This window comes from Euwallacea similis, chromosome 20, assembly GCF_039881205.1.
Source record: "Euwallacea similis isolate ESF13 chromosome 20, ESF131.1, whole genome shotgun sequence".
Taxonomy (NCBI): Eukaryota; Metazoa; Arthropoda; class Insecta; order Coleoptera; family Curculionidae; genus Euwallacea; species Euwallacea similis.
Window position 1 is genome coordinate 826,453 of NC_089628.1, and position 25,647 is coordinate 852,099.

The 25,647-nt window shown below is 36.4% G+C and overlaps 1 protein-coding gene across 1 annotated transcript in view; it reads right to left on the reverse strand.

Moving 5' to 3' along the window:
* Positions 1 to 25,647, reverse strand: part of LOC136415681 (junctional adhesion molecule 2A-like) — a 68,701-nt gene that overhangs the window by 30,569 nt on the left and 12,485 nt on the right. The window contains exon 2 of the mRNA XM_066400391.1: positions 832 to 1,124. Coding sequence (XP_066256488.1) covers positions 832 to 892 — 61 coding nt within the window. The 5' untranslated portion in view covers positions 893 to 1,124. The remainder of the gene's footprint in view (positions 1 to 831; positions 1,125 to 25,647) is intronic.

Consider the following 25,647-nt stretch of genomic DNA (forward strand, 5'->3'; position numbering starts at 1 on the left):
ATTCAATACATTGGAAAGTAATCAGTATGTTCACACTAAAGTGAGCGTCGCGCTCCCATGCATTCGAATGGGAAGCGCGTTAATTTGAGCGTGAGCGTCGCTTGACTCATGGCGACATTAATCATGCGTTTTTTAATCTGTATCTTTTAGTATCAATATCAACAATTTTAGACTCATGTTTAGGAGAAGGCATCCATGTATAAAATAAACTTTTTGGTGTGGTGCATATCTGATTGCCATGTCTGCGTCTGTCTTAAAATTGGGATTCCAAACGGGTGAAAAAATTGCGATTCTTCTGGAAGCGACTATTCTCTAAAATATGGGGTTAAAACTGATAAGATTGCGCTTACTGCATCCCGCACTTCCAAGTTGGCTTCCTTATAATGGACTGACAAATTTGAAGAATATCCAATTGGAGAATTACATAAGTTTTAAAAGTTGATATCCACGATGATGAATATCATTTCCTGAAATATAGACCTGAACCGGTAACACACCATATCATTCGCTTGATTACACAAGCAAAAACCAACTTTCGGTTCTCGCCAAGTTGGATCCGCATTTCATCTCTTCCAGCTAGAAGCTCTATATAAAAGCAACCGCTAACGCAGTGCTTTTGCATTAATAACGAGGTAATATACAAGAGCGAGCCTAATTTGCTCTTTGTAACCAATTCTAGCCTTTCAGTTGTAGTAGGTGCATAATTAAATCTCTTAGCATCGTTTCCCTTTATGCGTATATCTCAGAGTCTATGTTGCCAATTAGTGTGCCCGTCTGTTTCAAATTGGCTTCATAAAAGGATAGAAATACGAAATGTTAAGTTTTACTCACCCCGTAGAAGTGCAGCTGCAAGGACAAGCCACCAGGGAAGTTTTATTAAAAAAGATTCCATCTTTTACGTCAGTCCGAATCGTTTCAAACCACATTAACACGTAAAAACCACTCGCGTTCCCTATTGTTACAGCCTCCCTCCATGTAAATACAGCTTTTGTGTCAAGTAATTCAATTTTCCAACTCGAACAGGCCGTTTTCCACTTTTTTCCTTTGTCCCTTATTAAGGCTTTATGTTAGTTGCGTTACAGTGTTGAGGTGGCCCAAGTTCTCGCTCTCGGCATGCCCAAAATCTGGAAGGAAAATAAAAGTTGAGTCTCCAAGTTGTCTCGTAAATTAATTTAGGGTCTCATCTTAAGTAAGTTCAAGGTTAGAGAAGTTGGAAGAGGGTGCTAACAAACTTTGAAACAAATAAAGAAGTGAATGTGGAGCGGATCGGGGACAAACGGCCCGATTTCAATGCTTTTACCATCAAAGCGTTACACCAGCCACACATTACACAGCTCGGAAACGTCATATTCGTTGTTTTGCATTATCCAGGCTTTAAACAAGTAAAACTGGCGATTGAAACCGTTTCAGCTTTTGTCAATCATCGGGAGGTACAGTTCACAACTTGTTGCTTTTTGTTTGAACTAAAGCTTTCATCAATTTGTGTTAATGGAGTTTCGGTTTTGTGCTTTTTGGTTTAAGTTATGGGGACGCACTTTAAGTAACAAAAATCTTGCAAAAAAGATTTATAATGAAAATGTTGTTGTGAGTGTCCAAAACAGTCATTTCCATCCTCACTTTGGAGTCGAACAAATATTTTGATGAATCGTTACCAATCGCGAAGCACTTTACAGGGAATGTGTAAAATAGTAGAAGCTTTTAAAACAAAGCATCTTTTCCCACCAAAATCGAAAAAAAAAAGCGAAAATATCGTAAGCTCTGGGAGCTTCTGACAATTTTCCTGCAGCACCGCCGATGCCCAGCGTTGACCTTTTGGAGGTCCTCGAGACCTCTCGATTCTTGGAGTTTCCCTGTGATTATTGGATATTTGTGCAACCTGCCTCGTTCAAAAATCGAATGAGATTTACATATTTCGATTTTCTTAAGCGACTTCTTTGCCTCCCCCGTATTCGTATATTTGTGATTCGCCTGATTAATTATACACAAAATCCCTAATAACCAACGAATAATGTAGTATTAATATAGGCCGATTTTTATTATTCTGACTGAAAAAAAAAATTTCAACCGAATTCCAGTGAACCCAAAAGAAATTCCCCGACGGCCAAAAGAAACTCCAATGATTATACAGATTCCTAGGAAAAAAGTCCTTTTCATTCTTCGAATCAAATAAACTTGGAAGTGGAACGATCGTTAATTGGTTTTCAGTGAAGACGAACAACGAAGGGAAACAAAGGAAATTAGATAACCCGGAAATACTGAGGCCAATTTGTCATTATTCCTTGCAGAGTTTAGTTTCAATTAATAAAACAATTTTATATCCGTAAAACTCAGAGCCCGATATAATTAATTTTGTTATGTGAAACCTGATGTGCAAAAGTGAATATATGGACTGGCATAAAGCCGAATCAGCAAATCGGATCGTTGAAATTAAACGATGAAATGTGATATGAAATCGTATTAAGCGAATGTTAACCGTGTTATGGCTTTCGTAATTTCAAGTATCGTTTTCCCTATTCAACGCATTTGAAATAACTAAGCCAATCCGGGATTGGCGGTAAAGCCAGGAGGGTATTTAATTTCATAGCTTCTGCCAGAGTTTTTGACTCAAGTTACCTTTAAATTTGCATGATGTAATATAAACAGTCATAAATAATACATCCTTTCAGAACAGTCATGACCCTAAACCATTTAAAACAATAATGAAACTTTTGTCGAAATTGAGCTGTGGAGGCATCAAGCCGTGTTAATTTGTTTAGGTCAAAACTGACGTGGTTAATTGGCCTTGTATCGTATTGGGAATAACTCGGGGTTGGAAAACGTTTTGTTGCTGTTTATTTCAGCTATAAGTTCATCCAACCGAATAATAATGGAAAACCTGAAATAATGTTTTGGTATGGTTTCGATAATAGTACGTCAAAAAGTAAGTTCGGTAAAAGGCAAAAGAAGTAACGTTGCAAACCGTAACGTTAAATCACTACTTCATTATCTGTCGACTTCTGCGGTAGTCTAGATAGACTGAGAATGAATTTGTGCTGGTGGAAACTCACGAACCTCACGAAAGGTAAGTCCAAACCCTTTTAACTCTCAGTTTATTATATATATCAGAGTAAATACAATAAACTCTCAGAGAATGGGTTCTTTTCTGGCAGTCCTGAGTCAGTTTGCGTGATCTTCTCTCTGCCAAGTGCCACCAAACCAAAAAAAAAGGTTTGCAAATGTTACAAAATGTTCGTGATATTTCCTTTTCTTTCCAATGAGGTCAAACCTTATTTTCACCAACTTCTTCAAACGTATCTTGTTTCTTCAAAGCGCCATTGAAAAGGCATGACCATCGTCCAATAGATTCTCGTCTTAGATCTAATTAGATCCAAACAGCGCCTCTGTAATTAGATCCTCAGGAAGTTAAATCTAGCTGAGATGTGCGCAAAATGTTCCCTAATGTTACCTTGTTTTATTAAAAAGTAAATTAAGCAAATATTTCCCATCCTATGATTTAAACCGTACGTGGGTGTATGCCACACTTTGCAATTTCGCATTTGCTCACTAAAAGTAATGATTATCACAAACACAAAACCTCTTTAAAACGTATTTGCTGCCTTTGTTTCCGGAGAAGATAAGCTGCTTAGGGGGAGACTTTTGAGTTTTGGAAACATTTTACTTTCTAACCGACTGTAAAGATAATCCCTTTATTATAGACGAAACGTTGTCATAACTGGGACTTAAAATCGATACTGCGTACAACAAATTGCAAAGAAAATCCACTTATACTTGGCAGAGAAGTCACGTATCCATATGAGGATTGAAAAAAAGGCGAAAGTAAAAAAATACGTGCTCGATCCACACTTTAAAATTGCTCACGTTTCAGTCCATTAATCAAAGGGGATTGAGCATTTAAACCTCTTAGGTCCCCTCTCTGCTGTTCAATTAAATTTCAGTTAAATTTGATTTTCATTTTCTTCCTCGCCACTTTTTATTTTAAAGCGGTTATGTGACTTCATTGCAAACGCTCCTCTCCTAGTTTATGGGATTTTAAATTAAAGTTTTAAAATGGAATAAAACCACGGCAATCTATGAATGTCATTAGTTTGAAAAAACCTCAATTAACTTTTGATTTATTTGATCCGTTTGAACGTTAATACCGGGATTTCTATGCAAATATTATTCTCTCCGGCATGATATTCGTAAAAATCACGTTTTTATGTTGGATTGTTTTGCATGAATCTGCATAAAGCTATTTTTGCTATGGGAAAGCCTAAATCAGGTCGGAAACGATTAAGTTTTGTTGATGATTGAAATTCCTAATATTTTTCCCAAGTTGGAAGTTGAAGTGGACGTGGAGCAATGACGACAACAACCAAAATTCTTGGAGTTTGCGCTCGAAATTGTGTTTTAAGCACGTCGATAATTTGGAAATAAATTTAAGAAAAATACGTGCTAATCCAATTTATGATACATTCACGTCATCGACTTTATCATAAATGTCGTATTAAATTTTGTTTCGTTTCACATGTCACCCCATGCATTGTCTGTTTTCCATACATGGAAAACATGCAAACTTTTATAAATCACAATATGTACTTTGTGCGATGTGTCATGAGAGATTGATTTGAAATTGCTTTTAGGGCAGAACGCTGGTATTTTCGACGATATTGATGTTTCACATAAAAACGTTTTCTAGACGCCCCTTCACTTTGTTCTAAGTACGTCAAAGAAACTTCCGATTAAAAACTCTGAGGCTGATTATCTTGTACTAACTTGCTAATTTTCGTTCACTTCTTTTGCTCCTTTTAAAAGCTTCTTTTCAAACTAATTAGGAAACTTAACGTTCTTTTGCAAGAGGACGTTACTTTCTTCGACTAATTATCTGATACTTTAATAAGTATCTATTTACTCTCTTATATACTGCGGAACTTCAGGAAAATAATGGATTATTTTCTACATAACTCCTAATTATTAATTATTGATCAAAGAATTTCTTTTTGGAAGCTCATTTAAAACTCAAAAATATCCGCGTTTAACTCCATTGAAGAACTAAAGATAAGTTAAATCCAAAATTTTTACTTCAACTTTATTAATATCTTTTTACCTTTGCTTAATTTAATTTACCATCTTGTCTTGAGCATTATTATTTACCGTTAGTTTTGCATCCCTCTCACAAACAGTACTATAAACCAAAGGGTATTATAGATTGAACCCAAACAAGAGTTTGCGAACGTAATAAATATGCAAATATAATCTGCTTGCCTCTATTAATCGGTTCACTAAATCTGAGGCTCTATGATAGATATGGTGTATGTATATTTTCACAAGCGACCGTTATTCCCGTATAATTCATGGCCAATAAACCGAAATGGTTATTTCGGCCTAAATAAATTAATCAGGTTTAATGCCTTCACCTATTTCAGCATGGCCGGGAAAAATTATAAGAGCATTGAAAAAATAATATTTGGGTTACTGGGTGTATTGTTGGCGTGTGAGAGAATTCTAGATAATTAAAACTAATGCATAAATGAATAAAAAATAATATAAATATAATAATTTGAATGGTTTTATGAAAATAATGAATATGAATGGAGGTTTAAATTGCATATTTCAATTTCGATTAATGAAATATCAAATGATATTGTTCGTCCGTTAGAAGCAGTATTTTGATTTTTTCTAAAGCTACTGTTTCAATAGAACACGTAAGTTGGGGATATGTAATAATAATATTGGCAAAATGTGTAATTTAACAAAGATATCTGTACCGTCAAGCAAAAACAAAAAGTAAATATCTTTAATAAAAAATTGCTGAAATATTAACAGTTTATCCATATGATCGAATTGTTCAAGTCATAACTCCGTTACTTATGATACGCAATTATTAATAATATTGAGGAATGTTGAATTTGTCAAATATTAACGATTATAGATCAACAATATTACGTTCTTCTCGCATTATTTCGTAACTGTGACTTTAAAAATTTGTGAATTTGTAAAATTTGCTAGAATTTAAAAAAATATATTTCAGAGATCTTCCAAACACAAGTAGGATAATGTAAATTACATTATTGTGCCTAGCTGTTTTATTAAAGGAGGTTAAAAATTTAACAGACGTAATTTTTACTTTAAGGCTCTTTATTAAGGCGTTATTGTAGCTTCACGGTCCGTTGCCGTCAGCGACGGACCGTAAAAATAAAACAACGCCCGTTGGTCGTAAACTCATTGTCTCGGCCGTGAAAATTAAAATGTGCCCAAACTCTTTCGATCCATTTGTGCGTAAAAGGATTTTGGGCCAAATGTGCAAACAATAGTTTTGTGCGACAATGAAACGAAAAAAATCATTTTTAGCCGAACAGGGATATCATTTTTGCCGTCCTTGTATATAAAATAAAGTAAATTTACCTTGTCCTGAGAAAAATATGTATGTCCAAAACACCCAATTCTTTGCAATAAATAATAGATTTCTATCGGTGTTGCAAAACCATAGAGGCGATGACAGACTACTAGGAACCAATCATTTGCGTTTATATATTCACAGTCGATGCATGATATATCAAGTCACAAACACAAACTGGATTTTCCCGATTTTACAGTAAAAATCGAACTGTTACCCATGCATCATATTCTCTGACAGGCAGACTCATATGCCCTACGGGCTAATACCCAATTTCGTTTTTACGGTCCATTTAAGCCCTGAATCTATCTGCTTCATTTGACTGATTGTCGATAGAGTTACTGTTGCTCTGAGACTCCAGAAAGGAGTTTTATACAATTATAGTCTTCCTCGACTTACAGGAACCGAATTAAGAGTTTGGGGATGTGACGGTTCAGCAATCGACTTTAGGTCTAGAAAATATTTATTCTGAAACTAGAGAACTTAATTGAATTTGAAGTAAAGTTTCCAAGTCCTCGATACCCGAGCTTCCATCGCCGTAAGTTGACAAAATGGGTTTTAAATTACGCCTCGAGTTCAAAGGTTAATGGCAGAAGAACGCCTCAGTTCAATTTCACTACTCGCAACCCTGCTTAACTTACCGTTTCATATTCATCGAGATAAAATATCAAATATTAGGGGGATATTGATTCGGTTTTGTCAGACTTATCGAATAACTTTTCGAACTTCACCCAAACTCAATTAAGGTCTCAAATTTAAAACTCCGATCCGAGATTGAGTGGGATATCCTCTTCGAGAAAAGTTAACTAAGCAAGTAAAATTTCAATAAACTATCCAGCTAGGGTTTGGAATTTTAACAGGATAAGAGTTCGGATCCCGGAAACCTGATTAACAGGTCTTGTTTAACAGGTTTAGAAGCTTGTTTCAGGTATGCACTTAGCAGGCAATATTTTAAAGTTGAAAAATTGCTTGGAGCTAAATGAGGCGATTATTGGAAATAACTAACTTACATGTGAGCAAATAATCCCATTTTTACACTCTCATTTCATGTTCGAGAGACATTGGAATTTCCCGGTTGGCACCTTTAGAGATTTTCACTTTATTTTTGAGATAACTTTTTTTCGAAAAATTGAGGAGATTTTTTCAGGTTTTCGGAGAGTCTCGCAGATTTAATTTGAGCTTCACATTATCCTCAGCGATCTGAAGCAATTTTCCAATACAGTTTCATCTTCGTTTATTTATGTTCAAATATTCAATCGTAGTGTATCCACGTCCTGAGCAGAATGCGAAGTCCATTGTGCTTTATTTCCTGAAATGCTCGAACTGATAAAGGGTTGATACAATCTAACGGACTTATTTGCGGTTGAGGGGGCGGCATGGCATTCACACGTTGTTTACTTCATTGAATTTTCTATTTTGTTGTCTTTAAAATAAAAAAAAGAAATGACATGTTTACGTTTTTTAATTAGTAAAGTGGAATCCCGAAGGAAAAACCCACATTCCTTCTGAATATTTTAAGACTGGCACACGGTCGAAGCTTCTCAAATGCGGATCGCACCACCACCCTCTTGAATTTAAACGCGAGTTATTGTGTTTTCAAATAATTTCCCCGTTATATTGTCCCCCATCCCTAAGGCGAGATAATTTATTTATTCATGGTTTCGCGCATTGATTCGAAATCCACTGTTATCTTGGTCTAAACTTTACATTAGGGTAAGAGATTTGTTTCATCCAAAATATTCAAAATCCGTGGAGTATTAATTGCAGGCAGTGGTTAAATTTAAAAGGATTTATAGTGGGTGTCACCATGGAATAACCCGGAGTCACGATTATTTATTGCCCTTAGAGCTTTGGCCGTAAATTAACTAGAATAATTAATTTAATAACGCAGATCATGCGTTACATAAATTTGATAAATAGTTTTGTAACGTCTAAACTTAATCTTTCACTAACTAGATGTATTCTTGTGTTCACCCTAAAGAGTGAACACATTAATTAAGAAGTATGTTTATCTAGATTACGTTTTCTTGAACACACAATATATCGACTTAATTTATTACCCTCCTCGTGTGTGAGTTATAAATTACCACCTAGCACCTTCTAAGGTTTGCAATTAAGTTTTCTGAAATATATATTCATTTTGAAATTTACCTAAATCTACGGAAAACCTCGTAAATTATACTTTAATTGCTCAGACATAACCTTTTCTGTTGCGATCTAAACATGGGGCCGAATTAAACTGTGAAGGCAGTGAAACGAGTTAATTTGTAGAGGTCAAAACTAACGAGCTTTATTGGCCGCGTATCGTCTCGTGAATAATTGCGGGTTATGAAAATATAACCCTATTATGAAGTTTCGAATTTGCTGGACCGATGAGTTAAAGCAAACAGATTAAATTTCCATTTATATTAAATGTCTGGGTGAACCCGATTACCATCTGCGCTATGATATAATATAATTAATTACATCGATTAATTTATTTTTTATTGCACATTTAGTAAAACTAATTAGTGCATCATTTTATGATTTATATATGAAAAATTTCTAGGGGAAATCGACCGCAAAATTGATATTAAAGTACCTGGTTTTCCTGGTAGATATTATTCCTCCAGTGGCACCCAAGACTGCGCCTATCTGAGAATTAAATGCACTTTGAAGGCAGTCTGGGGCATTGTTTTCTTTAACTTTTGAAACCTCCGACATTTTTGCATTGGCCCTCCTGTAGATTTTTTTAATATTGTGAAAAAACGGTCAAACGCGACAATTTTTTCTGGCACTGTCCACAGAATTCCATTAATATTCACAATTGTGACACGGAATTTGATACATTTTGTGATATATCATATTCTGACTAGTCGAAAAAAATTGTAGTGTTACTAAAGGAAAAGCGTATCAGAAGGTATTTTTTCCTCATGGTATATCATATATTGGGCGAGAACGCTTCGTAAATAAATGAGAGATTATTAGTTTTTAAACTATTATTTTATACAAGAAATTATATCAAAATCCTATGCAGATATCTTCATTTTCATCATGCAAGCGCAAACAAGCTTGAGGCAATAATCCTCTATCGCACTTCAAACAGGAGAATTTTATGAATTGTCGGCCCGTCCCACCATGTATTCACATAAATTGTAAAAAAGCGACATGGAGACTTCTATTTACTTTACGCTTTTATAATGGAAAATTTAATAATAAAAATTTTAAATGATCTCTGGAAATTACGGATTTATAACGACTTCGTGCTTTAAACATCAAGTACTTTTACATAAATCCTATATAACTAAACACTGCAATTCTGATTCTGCCTGTTTACACGAACTGTTTGTATTTGTGTTGTTCAGGGGCCCTCAAAAATATATTATTATGCGAATGTTTATTTAAAATGCATAACAACATGATTAGTAAAGGTATTTGAAATAAATCGGTATAATAAACTTTTGAGTACCTGTAGAAACAAGAATGGGAAATTCGTCTTGCGGACTATCGAAATATATTCGATAATCACGTAAAATGCTTTATTTCAGGGCGCCCTTAATCATACAACATAACCAATACTGTTGTTTCATGATTGTTGGAGGAAGGAATAAACAAGAAGTTGCATCATACGTTGTCAAGAAAGAAAAAAATATTATAGTTGAAAAGAACGACAACATGTGGGAGCGGAAACCCTTATAGAACTTCTATAAAATTACAGTTTATTTTTAGAGAGGTATTATAACAGTCCCTACACATTTCTAACGCTATCAGTCATACAGACATAAGTTCCTTAATACCTTTATACCAAGATTATCACAGCCGTTATAAATGCCCTATTTGAGAGCTTTAAGAGGTTTATAACAGTCACCGCAATTCTTACGTTTCTAGTATTACGCAAGTTTAAGTTTTATAGGAAAATTACATATACTTTGCTATTGTAATTGTAATCAGAATAGTGTGTATCGGGTACTGTTATGCCAGCAGGTCAATGTTAGCCTGGAAATTGGATTATGAATTATGTAAGATCTCGTTTTTAATTTTTAAAATCTTTTACAGAAGCTCTTTTAATGCGATCGGTCGAAGTGTTCCCACACAAAGAAGTTTAGTTTCAGTGTCTGTCTCAATAAAGAAATTTAAGTAAAGTGAAGAAGAATCTAACTTAAATTTTATCTCCAGTGTCTGTATAAAAATCAAACTTTATAAGGTACCCATCTGCAGTGCACAAACATCAAAGTTTAAAACCAAATCAGATGGATTTCCCCCGAATAAATTGTTTTATATTAGATCTACTGTAATAAGATTCTATAGCTTCATCCAGTGAGAAATATTTTCAAAAACGACGAACGCGTACTTCTAACACTTTATTTGGATGATCCAACAATGGCCTCATTTTGTAAAGCTTGTAATTTTATCGTTTCTAGAATTACCAATCAAGTGAAAAAATTTTGGAGAAGCGTCAAATTTATTCCTGGAACTTGCTTGATAAGTAAGGGTTTATTAGTGTTGAGGCGATTTTCCCAATAAAAATGCTTCAAAGGAAAAGGCTGTAACTAGACAGAGTAATTATAGTTAAGTACGTATAAAAGTCTTCTTTCATAATAAAAAAAATTATAGAATTCTTTTCGATATTCTCCGGTTCTCAGCGTATTTGAAATAATATGTTATCATTAAAAAATATCTTGAATGCGTCGATAAAGTCAAACCTTTATCGATTATGTCTGTAAGATTGTTGGTACGTCCTCCTCTATTAATTAATTTTTTTCCTCGCGTATTAAAAGTTCTGTTTCTTCGCAACTTCTCTCCTTCACTTTCTTTTTTGAATTTTTTCGCCGTCTCGTCAGTTTTAGTCTTTTTTATTTAGGGACCAGTTTTATTACTATTGTTAATGCCCCTTGCGTTGCTTTCCGCTGAAAGAGCCTTAAAGAGAAAACTTAAAGATGCTTTTAAAACTGGCATCAAGTTTTCTCCAAGGAAATCATTATTACTCTAAGGAACCTCCACATGCAAGACAGTTCATTATTCTTATTCCATTATCCGCAGTCATCTGTCATAGTGGGGAACTAATAATGCACTAATGTTTGTCTAATTATTGCTTGAAATACATAACGTACATCACGCAATGATTAATTATATGTTATAATCCCCACTGTACGTGTTAAAGTCCAATTTCGGGTTTAGATTATTTTATTGACAAGCCGACAAATGTTGGGCTTTCCTTTTATGACAAAGGTCCAACATTTTTCAACATAAACACGTGACATAAATAAGGAGACTAAAAGAAAATATATGACGAGGACAGAGCACACACGTTTCTTGACACACGTTCTCTGTATCATTTATTATTAACTACCGCAGGCGACAAAAACTTTCGGCCTAACCCTCAAGTGCCCTTTTATTCCCAAGTTGTACTTCTGGCGGTGCCAGTTTTGGGAAACTTCGCCAGTCGAGCGTGTGCTTATTTCATATTTCAGGGACTTTCCAGTATAGGATGAATTATTTTGCTTTCTTTTTCTGAATTGCAAATGTTCTATATTGCAGTACGTTAGATCAGGCCGGAGAAAAGCGTAATTGCTTAGTGACGTTCTTGCGGCTAAATAAAGCATAACGGTATAAACCGGACCGGCGCAGCCGTGGTCACGACGTAACTGGCCCATCGTGTTTCGACGTGCTTAAAGCGGTAAATGAATCCTGTTTGGTGCTTCATTTGAACGCGGATTTATGGCAAAAAGCATCTATCTCTTTGTCGACGCACGGTGTCGACTTACTGAATTTATGTCATGAAATAGGTTCTTCAGCATTTTTCTTTCAAAACGAGCGATCATATGTTTAATTCTTGCTTGATAAATCCCAGTTCAAGTCGTCTCTTCATCTTCACTATCTGAGAATAGACCCGGCAATTTCTGCCATATCTTCTCTTCATACTTGCCTAAACCTCTTCCGCCACAAATGTACAGGGTGTACTGAAAAAGAGCCGAGTCAATCATCATCAATCATCATTGTCCGTTATCTGGCGGAGAAGTGCCGTAGTGTGAAGGTTTTGAGAAAACCCGGAACATTAAACACCTCATGGAGAAGGAGGTAAATCATAATATACATATTTAGAGGCATTTCGCAATATCATCCGGTAAAATTTTCACAGAATTTAAACGAAACGTCAGAGATAATTGGCTATTGATCCATAAATAAAACAAAAACAACGATAAACGGAAACTGTATAACCGGATAATCCCATTTTCTTTATTATCTTCTGCACTTCGACTTCACCGAAATCTAATTAACGACCGTTCCATTTTCGAGGACTTTTCCCAAAAACTGAGTAATGCCTACTTAAAGCAATTTATTATTTTCCTTTAAGCTTACAATTTATCGATTTTGCGCCACGAGATAATACAATTAGTTATGTCGTTAAAAGCGTTATTATCCTCTCTCTTTTTCCCACAAGGGCAAAGTTGATTTAGTTCGAACAGTTTGTATTGTGGTTTCCAGGCATCATCAAAAGTTTCACATTAGAGTTTATGTTTATATAGTCTAAAGCTTAATTGACTGCAAACTGATAGGTAAAGGGTGCCTACCTGACTCGCTAATTGGTTCCTGAATTATAAATAAGTTGAAATCTGCTATGTTGATCTACGCCTGAACTTGTCTATTGTTACATTGATATATTTCTTTCATCATAGTTGGAAAGTTTGTTATTCTTTTTGCACAATACGTCAACTTTTGTTGATTTGCGAAGCAGTTAAGGCCAACAGTTTTGCAAACTAAACTTCGGAACTGAGGTGCTGATAATTAAGTTTCATGGCCTTTCAGCTTTCGGCTCAAATCTTTAAACTTGCTAACTCAATTAGGAAAGCCCGATAAATCAGTATTTTTCACTTGAAATGAAAGGTTTTAAAGTTTTGCTGTGTTTTCCACTCGTAATTCTCTCAAGTTGGGCTTTACATTTTTGCTTTTGCAGACTTATGCAGATTTTGTTGGTAATCTCTCTCGTATTTGAATATCACAAGAGAAATCTGCCAATCTCATACATTTTCATATTCGAAATTGACTTGCCCTCCGCATTATTTTCACTGGCTCTCGTTGTCGTGTAATCCTGCGATTTTTTGCTATCCTGGCTTCAAATTCAAAATTCATAAATATTTATTCGACATCAATTTTGATCTGACTAAAATCGTGGAGTTTCGAACCGGCGAAATTGTTTACGCAAAGCGATGCACAAACAGTGTTTTGTGAGCGAACTTAATCTATAATTTACATGCCAATTACCATAGCCCCTCATGTTAACTTTATTTAATGTCCTTCCGGCCTACCTAATTTCGCTCCCACATATTAATATTAGACGTGTGTGAGGAAGGATGATGTTTGTTTACTTTGCCAGGTGGGTTTTCGATAACGTAATTACTAAGCAAATTTTCATTTTTCTGACCTGGAAATGCATGATAATGACCTGATCTCAGAGAGACTTCAGATAGCTCAGTTGTTCCTTGAGATGTTTTGGAATTTATTTTTAAAAAAATTTTAATCACGCTCGCTTATCCTCAGTAGATTTTAAGCGACTTTATAGTGTGCAAACCTCCTAAAGGGCAGCTGTGCCCGTACTTTCGCATTCCCGTGCCCTGTTCCATGTACTTGAGATTTTCTCATTACTTGCACATAATCCTGCTTTTTCACCGATGCAGACCGACGTCCAGTCTAAATTGCATTCTATCTGCCCGTACTTCCTTCTTTAAGTGCCCATAGTGTACGTCCCACATACTTATGCTTTTCTCGTTATGTATGTGTAGGCAGTTTCTCCTTCAGGTGCTCGTAGTTTGCGTTCCACTTACTGCTGACTTTCTCATTATGGATCCATAATTTCGTTTCATCACCGACATGAATCGATTTGAGGACTAAATTGGGTTCCACGTACTCATTTTTTCCTTCACGCGCCCGAAGTTTCCATTCCCACGTGCGCCGGTGTGTCGCCGATGCTCTGCATGGATTTAATTTTGCCATTGAAACTTTGCCGATAATCTTCCTGTGTTTCATTGCCTTTTTGACTCACTAAATTCAAATGTTCAAATTTAAACGTTCAATTATGCGACGTATTCCTCGATTATTCATTTAGTGGTTTTGTGGGCACTTCTGTCGATAACACGTTGCTATTCTCGTCCAATTAGTACCTTCTGGCTATTCGCCTTTTTTATTTATTAATTAATTTTCATATTACAGCTATTGTTTCCACAACTCGGTTTATTATTTACACATGGCAACGTACCTCATGAAGTATTTACATTTTTTGCCGGATCGCGCTTCCTAAATCCGCCAAGGACATCCATCCGATAATATTCCGAATCCGGTGAACGTTTTATTCAGTCATTGCAAATGTGTGTCTTTCCGTGAGGGTCCTTCTGAAGCCACCTTCAGGTTGTTTTTGTGATTTTCCTGGTAAGTGAACCCTCCATTTTGTAAATTCGGTTTTCCGAGGCCTGATTTAGATTGCTATTTCGTGCAGAAGGGGACCACTCGCTTCATTTCGGAGTCGTTAGACCCGATTGCTTGACCTATAGTGCACATGTTGTGAATTTCGTGCCCTCATTAGAGGCTAAATTTTACGTTCGCTATTTGCTTTTATCACCAGAGATTCCAAAATAAGATGCCTCAGGTGCAGCAAGAAACTACCAAACTTAAATAAATTTAGTAGTTCATTGTTGCGTCTGAGGTTCGCTGGAATGCTTGCGTCTCCCCTGACCCCCCCCCCCTCCTACCCCTAGAGCTGGCGTCCTATCGACTTCCTCTTCGGCCCTTAGGCTGCTACAGCTCGCTGCTACTTTTGCCCACCTGTAAAACCTCAATAAAACCTCGAAGACCCTGCAGCTGTATCTGAATGGGTGGCACGACCCATGGCCCTTAGTCGAAGTTATGAGACCAACCCAGCGCAGCTCCTCAGGCAAGCTGAGCCGCACAAGCAACACAGAGGTTAAATCAAAAAGAAGTTTGACAGTTTTATCTTTTTATTACCGCTGCTCATTGCCAGTTTTTGCCATGGCTCTGTAATTGTCAATGTGTATTTTTCCCCTAAATTTAACTTTTCCGTATTCGTGATGAGTAGGGAGCAACCACGATTTTTGCTACACTCAAACGAAGGTGGAAAGTTTTATTTCGCCGGAACGTTCGCTGCCAACAAAAAATCAACTTCATGGCGGAATTTGCACAATTGATGCAGGTAATCCAGGCCAATCTGACAATCTCGAGCTATTTACAGGCACAAAGTGAACCGCTTCAGTAGTCCCAATTAAAAGTTCGCGTCACGTTTACCAATCAAACAAAGAAGCATCAAATCGAAACTGTACATCACCATTATTAAATTCCTCCAACATTGTTGGGCTGAAAATAAAACGCTTGTCACTCTCCAAATCGATTTCGTTCCAATTTCCTGAAAAAGTGACTGAGTAGCAACAAGCCATTAATATCTGACCGCCCTCAAGTAACAACAACCGGATCGTTGTTACTTGAGCTTTAATCCTGAATGTTATACCTCGGGTATTTGAAATGCTAATAACGTAACCAACCGCACTATTGACATTTCAATATTGGGGGATAATACCGGGCCGAAAATGGCCGAATGCTAATTGCAATCGTTTACCCCTGACACCTCACTGTTTAAATTACTTCGGGTAGGTAAATCTAAAACTTCACCGCAGTTTACTTTTGCCCAACCTATCGCCGAGCGATTTGTTATTAAACCGGAGATAAGCAGACACAATTAGACGATTAGCGAGGGGAATTAGCATTTCCAAACCTCTCTCACGAGGGATGGTATCGTTATTGATAGTGGAATGAAATCTTATGCAGACAGTGATATTGGGGATTTGAATTGCAAATTAGGGGGAGTGTCAGTTTTTTTTTAATTGAAAAGTTTTTCCGGAGGCTTTAAGAAGTTTGCCTACATGAGCACCTACTAGGTGAGGGCATGACGTTCGACATGAATAAACATGTGTCGGACATTATTTAAGAAAATTGACCTTTATGAGTGCATTCCCGATGACGTGACATGCATAAACGTACGTCAAATGCCATTAAAGGTCAAATTGTGCATCCACAATTCCTTTAATGACATTTGACAATTAAGATATAATTAAGGCAATCACACACTTCAGGACTTCAGTTATGATATCACAAATTTTGTCGTTTTAAGCGCATCCTCCATCATGAATTTAAACGATAAATTGTGCGACATTTAACATTAAATTGAATGCATTGTTTAAATTTTTTAAGAGGCGTGCATTCTCAATGACGTTATAGTTAAATATTTTTTCCATCATATGTTTGTCGCAAAGAAAAATCTTTTTAAAAAAGAAGGCCCTAATAGAGTCTCTGTTAAAATTCGATTTGAATTGACAAAAAGCAGAAATTTTGAAAATTGGTTACGGAAATATCCACGAATTTAACAAATGTAGAAAAATTGGTTTTACCTTATAACCTACTCATAATGCGTTTTATTAAATAGAATACCTTATATATTGGCAAATATACTGAAAGGCAATTATTTCCCCAATTAACTTCCCTTTAAACCGATCCCTTATGTCCCTATCCCTACACCGTCACATTTCACAAATACATGCTGTTTTGTGAATTATCTCTAAACTTTGAATTATTTTGGTATATTTGCCAGATGTGGTTTTGTAATCCCATGATGGTTAAAACTATGCAATAACAATTTTCCAGATAGCAGAATTGTGAATATATTGCGCATTTATTAAAATAATACTACTAAATACAAAAGAAGCCCCCAGCTCCTTAAATAATTTGAATTCCCTATTGAAACTTCCATAAACAATTAATCCATTAAATTCTTTAATATTTACATTAGATGTACAAAATAACCACCACTGAATTCCAAGCACTTCAAAATACGAGCATTTACAGACTGATTTGTGGTCCTCTGGATCTCATTTGCATCAAGCTCACGAATACAGTTGGTTACACATGTGTGTAATTCCTTTTTACGGTTTGCTGGTGTGACGTAAACTTGATCTTTTATCTTACTCAACAATTTAAAATCCTGTTAGGCCAAATCGGGAGATCTGGCGGTCCAATCTCTTGGGTCGAAACGCCTAAATCAGCGGTCGTCAAACATTTCAAAGAACTGCTTCGTTTCTTCCTGTTGCTTCTGTTACTACGCATTACCCCGATTTAAACAACTTCCTCTATCGTGTGGTTACAGAGAGAGCAATGCTGGAGTGTAGATTTTGTATTATAACTCGTTGTATACAGATTTTTTATTATAAAACAGCCGGCAAAATTTGACTTATTTCATAAGTAGATTCGGATTAAAACTAATAGAAAATTAGCACGAAATATTCCAAAAACTTTTGAACTAATATTAGTTCTTGCAGAAGCTCCACTAATTAACTAATTGCTCTTGCATATTCCTACAAAGCAGCTTGGGAGAAAATCTCTCCCTTCATAAAGAACTTTATCCTCTCCTCCATCTGCTTTACATATTATTATAAAATCCGCGCCTTAGTGGAGTCCCTTAAGAGAAAGCCGAATTTACCTAAACTTCGAGTTAAAAGCTGCTAATCCTTGTAATCCTTGGCGAGAATTTGAATTTGTATTTCTATCGGTCCTTAATGGCTGTGTAAATTAAACCGGGAAAAAATTAAGCACCTGAAATTATATTATAAGAGATGTTGGTCATTTATCTCTGCTCTCCACTAAAAACCAAAAGCACACCGTAATTACTTTAGAATTCCCAGGCAGATCGTTGTTTTTACTTATTTTGACCTAAATTAAAGGGAGAAAGTATTAAAAAGGATTATCGCGTGGAAAAATGCGGGAGCCATTCTACGATAAAAAGGCGATAAGGACCGTTGGAACCATTACCCGTATTCCTTTGTTTCCTTTTGCTTAATTTGCCTTTATTTCCTGAGCTCAAGAGGCTCGAATATTGGATTAACCATGGATTAGGATGAGGAATTTACGTCACATTTTGTTTAGTGCATGACACTTTTCCTATTTAATTAAACCGTTTCCCTTAATCTTTCTGGAGAATTTTCATTTTTCCAGAAATACAACGTTAATACATAAAATCATGAGCTTTCAGAAAAAACTTTCTTCGTCGACATTTCGATAGTTTAATTCTAACTTCCCCAGTAGTGCCGCCATGATACTCTACAAATACCCGTAATAGAGTAGTCCTCCCTGGGCAATGTGGATGAATTTGAATCATCATATGATGAAGATGAACCTGAATGATCGCAAGATGGGGTTTTGGAAGTATGATGGTTCTCAGTTACTAGGTTTTGAGACTTATACTGGCTGTGAGTAGTGACGTCACTGATCTCATGCTCCAATTCATAGTGTTCTGTGCCACACTCCTCTAGTTCTCCAAAGAACAAGTTGCTACAGGAACTCCAATCTATGATGACAAGATTCCTTAAATGAAGCCGAAGATAATCTTATTCTCTTCGCTTTTATCAAAGGAAGACTCGAAACCCTTCAACACGAGTAAACTAGTATCAGTTTAATTTTTACCGGTATAACTGGGATCGAACCATCCTCCTCTTGGTGGGCATAGATATCTTCATTACCTCTTAGAACTCCTAAGCAGTTAAATCATATTATCATCATCTTCTTCTCCCTCAGGTGTAATTGTTAGTTTTTCGCCCCTATTGACAAACAAAAAACATTTCATCATCGTGAAAGGAGGAGATTAAACGTTCCTCGGCAAATATCGCAGAGATGAAACTATCTACCTTCTAAACATCGACATGGCCATTCTCAGGAAGCCCTGAAACCACATATTATGCCTTAACATTATGTAGAAAATTTGCATCATACTTTGCAATAATGACAAACCAGTTTGATGCAATTAAGTATCCAAATCCTGCGGCAAACTTTGATGCAAATATTTATGAACCTGGCTATTTAAAACAAAGTTGGGAAGTAGTTTGCACCAACCGCCTGTGAAGCGGCCTGTAGCAAAGTTGCAAATTAAATACGGTTACGTAGATGATGTTTGGTGGCTCGTTTAATTATTGTTATGAAACACCGCAAATTTTCCCTGTATATCTTGGGGCTATTCATTTTTACAACCGATTGAGTAATGCATATTTTAGTGGTAGTTTCTATATTATATTATTTGCGGTTTAGCTATTTAGGGTTTAATGTTTAGTTTTATACTACTGAACCATGAAAAGGATTTCGTGCAGGGGGTTACTTAAAGCGGTTTGGATAATTAAACGAAATGTTTTGTTGTCAAGCCGTTTTGTAAATTATGATCGCGTTTTAATGGGGTACAGGCCCCGGTAGTAGATACGAATAGTCGGTTTGGATTTGAATATTTAATGATTCAAATTAGAAGTGGTAGCAACATGTAGATGAGGGTTGTGCATAAATAATATGGTAACATTTTGCGTTATATTCATATTTTTCGGAAGAAAGTGTTGCTTTGCTTCCAGAAAGTCTAATCGATCATCAGGATTTGCTAACTGGCACTAACCACAGCAGCATAAGGAGTAAAAGCGTTAGCAAAAATTGAATAATTATTCATTTGAACGAATTTTGCTGTACAACTTACTTGATCAGATTTAAGAAATCTTAAACTCGTACAGTATAATCTCATATTACTACCCATAATTTCAACCATAGTAGTAAGAATAATAATAATAACCATGATAATAATAATAATAAACCCCGTGTGGGTAGCGGGGCAGAATATACTCCCCCCGTGGCTCCGCGGATCGTAAAAGGCGACCAACGGCCGTCATTTCCACGATACGAGAGATACCCATGAGAATGGAGAATAATGGAAAGCCTCGGAAAAGGTCGCTGCCTGGGGATCGCCAGGGCACGTCTTGTGCCGGCGCCAGACATGACGGTATGCGGGACGTCGATGGCAAGGGAATGAGGCAGCGAGTCCCTGTTGCACAAGAAGCTACAGCTCCAACAGAGACACCGCGCACTCCAACACCAACAAGACCTCCATCCACTCAGAGTGCTGCGTGGAAACAACAACCCACGCTCACCCGACCAGGAGGACCCAGGTAGCGCATGAAATGGACGTGTGCTATGTTGAGACAAAACTGCGCATATTCTTCCGGGTAACACGACTAGGAACGCAAACAGTCGGCTACCGATAATAGCTACACATCGAATTCTGCAAGGAGTTTCCTAATCCTCAGGTCACAGAAGAAAAATAAACCGATCAATATAGTCATCCGGCGAAACAAATTCATTCCCGACACCCGAATAAGTGCAATTACAGCTGACATACAGCGGAAAATTGAAGAACAAAATGTGCCGCCTATTGATTTAGAGAGTAACATAAGTGATCCGGAAGAGCTGGTTGGAGCTAAACCTAATATGGATTAACTTATCAGCACAAAAATGATAATGAACAACTCTATAACAGCCTCGATATATGAAAAAGAGGCTGCTTGAGTTCGATGATACACATCCTCTTTCCAGACCGTCACCCCTGCAGCTGAGCTCATTAAAGAGGCTGACTATTGTAATAGAGTTCCTAAACAGCAGGATCCTTATGGATTTGATTGCAAACGCGCGCTGTCTTGAGGATTTGCACACGATTATCTACTACGCAGTAATGGCAATTGTGAAGACCGTGAGAGCGAGTATTGTATATGAGAGACATCGGTCTCGGGTAGTGTTCATAACGCTGAGTTGGGAAAACAGACTGCAAACCAAAATTGAAGACCTTCGGCGGAGAACAGGACAGACAAATAATCAACTTGAGAAGATTTTTCCATGAACAGGTTGAGACGTCTGTGTTTCATCGGAACCCGTGCCAGACGAATGACGAGACACCGCTTATGTTGGAGAAATCGAGTACAAACATCCCGACAGCGTCAAGAAGGTTTAAATCTGGCAAGGGAAGCTCTTGCATGGAAAACACCCAAATGAGGTTAGTAACGAACAAGTAGACACCAAAGTGTCGAACTATTAGCTGATCTCGAGACCACTCTTCCCTCAAAGCGTGAAATACTTGGTGGCAATACAAGACTAGGTTGTGCCAACCGGAAACTACAGATATGAAGCATGTCATTAGAGACGCCACAGTAATGAACGATGAATGCAGATATGGATATGATGCATCTGAAACCATTCAGCAAATCACCGGGGATTGTCACGCGTTTGCGGGGATAGAGTATAAGGAGCAACACGACTCTGCAGCCAAGATATTGCATTGGGAACTGGCTGATAAGCCGGGGCTCCTTCAAGCGGGCCAGGTCCCCCACTGGGGGTACGCAACGGAGCCTGTTTTCAAGAGCGAAAGACTTAGGCTGAACTGGGATCGTACAGTTCCGACAGACCGCGCGGTAGCTCACAATAGACCATATATAAAACTTGTGAATAAGACACTTAGGCATGCCATCCTGATCGACGTAGCCATCCCAAACGACAACAATCTAGTGACAAAGCATAATGAGAAAATCCATAAATACAGGGATTTGCAGGAACAGATCAGGGAGCAATGAAAAATGAGGAGTCTGCGCATAGTGTTAGTTCCCCTATTTACAACAGGACTCATTCCGAAAAAGCTTTTGTTTAATCTAAAAGATCTAGGAGTTGACGACAATCTATGCAAAGATCTATGCCTATGCAAAGGGCGGTGACCTTAACAACAGCGTATACTGTACGCAAATTTCTAGGAAAGGATGCAGGACACCGTGCCACCTAAGACCTGCTTACATCATGCGAGTCCTACCGGATCTCATACTTTTGATACCTTGGTATCTGGGATGAGGTGATTCCCCTCATCCTACAAGGTAGTGAAAAGACATTTTCTTCTGGTAATAATAATAAAAATAATAATGATGATAATAATAATAATAATAATAGTAATAATGATAATAATAATAATAGTAATAATAATAATAATAATAATAATAATAATAATAATAATAATAATAATAATAATAATAATAATAATAATTGTCTATGAAAGATAAAATACAATTGGGTTATTATCTCATTACAATACTAAAATGGAAAGCTACAAACGTAATGATGTTTTTTGACTTTAAACATGAATAAAATATTCTAATTTCTAAACGACAGTATAATGTCGCATTTTATTAAGCATTCCATCAATACCAATTGATAGCACTGTATATTAAATTACTTTGTTGACAATATTCTCATTATTAATACGAGATTACTATGAAAACTAATTACACGTTCGATGTACAGAAGTTCAAATAGGAAAGTTTTGTAATCAATTATTGCTTTTTGATTAATTGCTTATTAAGTGCAATCTTACAAGGTGAATTAATTTTGATCTAAGGTGCCAAAGACGTGAGGGAAGAGATTGTGATTGAGTAGAACGTACAGTAGAGGGCTAGCATGAACCCATTATTTTTCCGAGAAAACCATAAGTCCCAAGAAAAATAAATGTTTAGGTCTCCACCCTTGGTCTTGTCAGGCAGGCATTTATTTATAAATACCCGGTTAAATCCATATCCGGGGATGGTTTCAGAGGAATATAGCTTTTTTTAACAGGATGACACACACCTCACCATTCAAGAGTTGTTAGGAAATTACTAAATATCGTAATGACCGGCATGACGGCCAGACCTTGTCCTGTTCAATTAAAATGTGTTTTATTGAACAGTTTAGACTTGGTATTGTTTTGTCTTAATATTATATTATATTTGATTGAATGTAACGAATTAAATTTGGTTGCCATATAAAAATATGATATTTCGCAAGGCGTATTTCCGTTTGAGGTCACTATGTTATATTCCATGAATATAAACTAATTATGCGTTTCAAATATTAGCAATATTCTAAAAACATCAATATTCAGCCATTTTAATCATATTATAAAAGGTTCATTATTGAATATCCTTAATTTGATTTCCGGCAAAAACAGGATTTGTGTATTGTTCCCCACTCTCTGAATATCGTGCAGTTCATTAGTTTTATTGCAAATTATTCAATGTTTTTTTTGTGCATTGGATATTGGTAATATATTTTATATTGGGATTTGTCATTTATGGGTTCTCACAATGGGAATAGATTTCGAACAGGGACGTGAAAAAATTTCTCACTCATTTTCAACAACTAACAACTATCGTCCATCATCCCTAAATAAGAATACGCCCTCTCGAAAACTCTTAGAAAGCGTTAATTAATTCAAAAACCCGAAACTTTTGAAGGTCTGAAGCAGAAAATCATCAAAATCCTTTCATAATCCCGGCTGAGATATCAAAAGAGAAATAATTTATTTATGTCAGTAGCATTAAGCCTCGAAATAAAAATCGAGATTTTATGTAACTCCTCGAGATAGAGGGTAATAAGCAATTTGCAAAAGATAATGCCCCAAAGCTCCGTCAATAAAAGGGTTCATAAGAAAACAAAGGGCTTGGCACCCCTTTAATATACCCAGGCTTAAAGTTTGAGACAAAAGGTAGCTCTAATTTAATATCCAGGTATTTAAGTCTTGCGCCAGCTACGCGTCGTGAGGAAGTGTTGCAAATAGTGAAGGAAATTTAAAATTTACAACTGAAAATTTGTTTCCGTTAAACTTGTCAATTATTGAGGTATAATTTTACAATTACCACTGCTTCCTTAATATTTCCCAATACACGAGCAGCAGTGTTATATCTCGAAATATTATGGAAATTGAGATGCGACGAAGCGTCAAAATAATGAAATATTATTATAAGGCTATGGCAAATTAGTTCTCCCCCAGGAAATTCAGTCAAGCGCGAAACCGGAGATGTAATAGGGAGCGAAATATTCCGGGTCCTATTAGACACTCCCCAAAGCTTAAGTTAAAATCGTTAAGCTCTCCCAGCTAATCATAAGACTAAGATTTGGCGTACGAGAAGTTTAGGGAAGTGGGGATTTATCGTCAGAACTCCTTAGGGAACGCATTATTTACTTTTTCCAGATGTAGCTTTTCCTCAGAATTTGGTCTTACATGTTATTGAGTAAAGCGAAGATGTAGACTTCGAGAAGGTGCAACTGGCTTAAGTCGTGGGGAAACACTATTAGGAATTATTATCAAAGTTGGCTTTTATCTTCTAATTAAACGATGAAAAGGGCCAATACAGCCTTCTGCACAGTAATTCGAAAGCAAATATTGTCGTTTACTCTGACGAAAGATCCATCATTAAAATGCCGTCTCTGTAATATAGGTTTCTGTTTTTCATAAACACATAAGTAACGAATCCGGATTAATGATGACAGTGTAAACAAACCGAGTGATTGATAAAAATAGTTCCCAGGGATTGGAATCACTAACAAGCCTGTTTACTTTCTAATAATAATTTATTGTTTACAAATATGAGCACCGAACTTATCCATTTCGCTTGATTGTAGTTGTTATGCGCCAGGAACTATGTCCCTTTTGAGTACTTACAAACTTCTAGTTTTCAAATATCAAGTCTAATCCTTCTATTGACCATCACTTGCAGAATGTCTCTCAGTCCCAAAGTTTAAGGAGAAATTGAAACAAACAAGAGCACGTCGGATAATCCGGCTTGGCTTCTAGGTGCAGAGTTTCGAGAAGTTTAACGTCGATTAATTAATCCCGACTTAAATTAAATTTGTATCGCTTTAGTTTGGCTATGTCAGTCTGATTTGATTAATAGAGATTTGAGCAGTTCTTAAGATTTTTACAATGTTCACTGTTTCACTCCTCAATTTAATTTGACTACAGAATATTGCAACTCCTGCATAATGTGGTGTATCCAGAGGTGAAATTAAATTAATTTTAATGTTTTAAATACGTATGTGCAGGCGATGCCAGATAACTCCAGTAGGATAGTACTCCAATTTAATACAAAGGAGTAATTAATGGCAAATTCTGGAAGCGATTCTCATGGGTATGAGCAGGATGTGCCCTTGGATAACTGGATAGTTAATTGTTGCAGGTGGAGCGATTTATTGCTAAGGTGATAGTGATGATGCAGGCACCAACAAATCAATTTATTATAATAAAACTTGTCCATAGGATTTTTTTGTCGTCGAATAACGTGCACCCTCTCATCTCACGGTGTTGACAATGATTACACTTCGTCTTTGCCTTAACGCACTATTGAAACTTCGCTCCATTTCAAAGTCAGTTTTCTCGCTAATTGAAGGCTCGATTTTAATATATACTTTATCAATTGGCGCTTTTTCTAGATATTCTAACAAGTGAACAATTTTAGTAGTTTGAGTGAAAAATCTTAGTAGAACTTTAGTTTGAACGCAAAGTGTATGACTATTAGGTTCATAAAGCTGGTGAAATAATTTATAAAGAATTACACCCATAAGAATATGCAAATCAAATATTATTA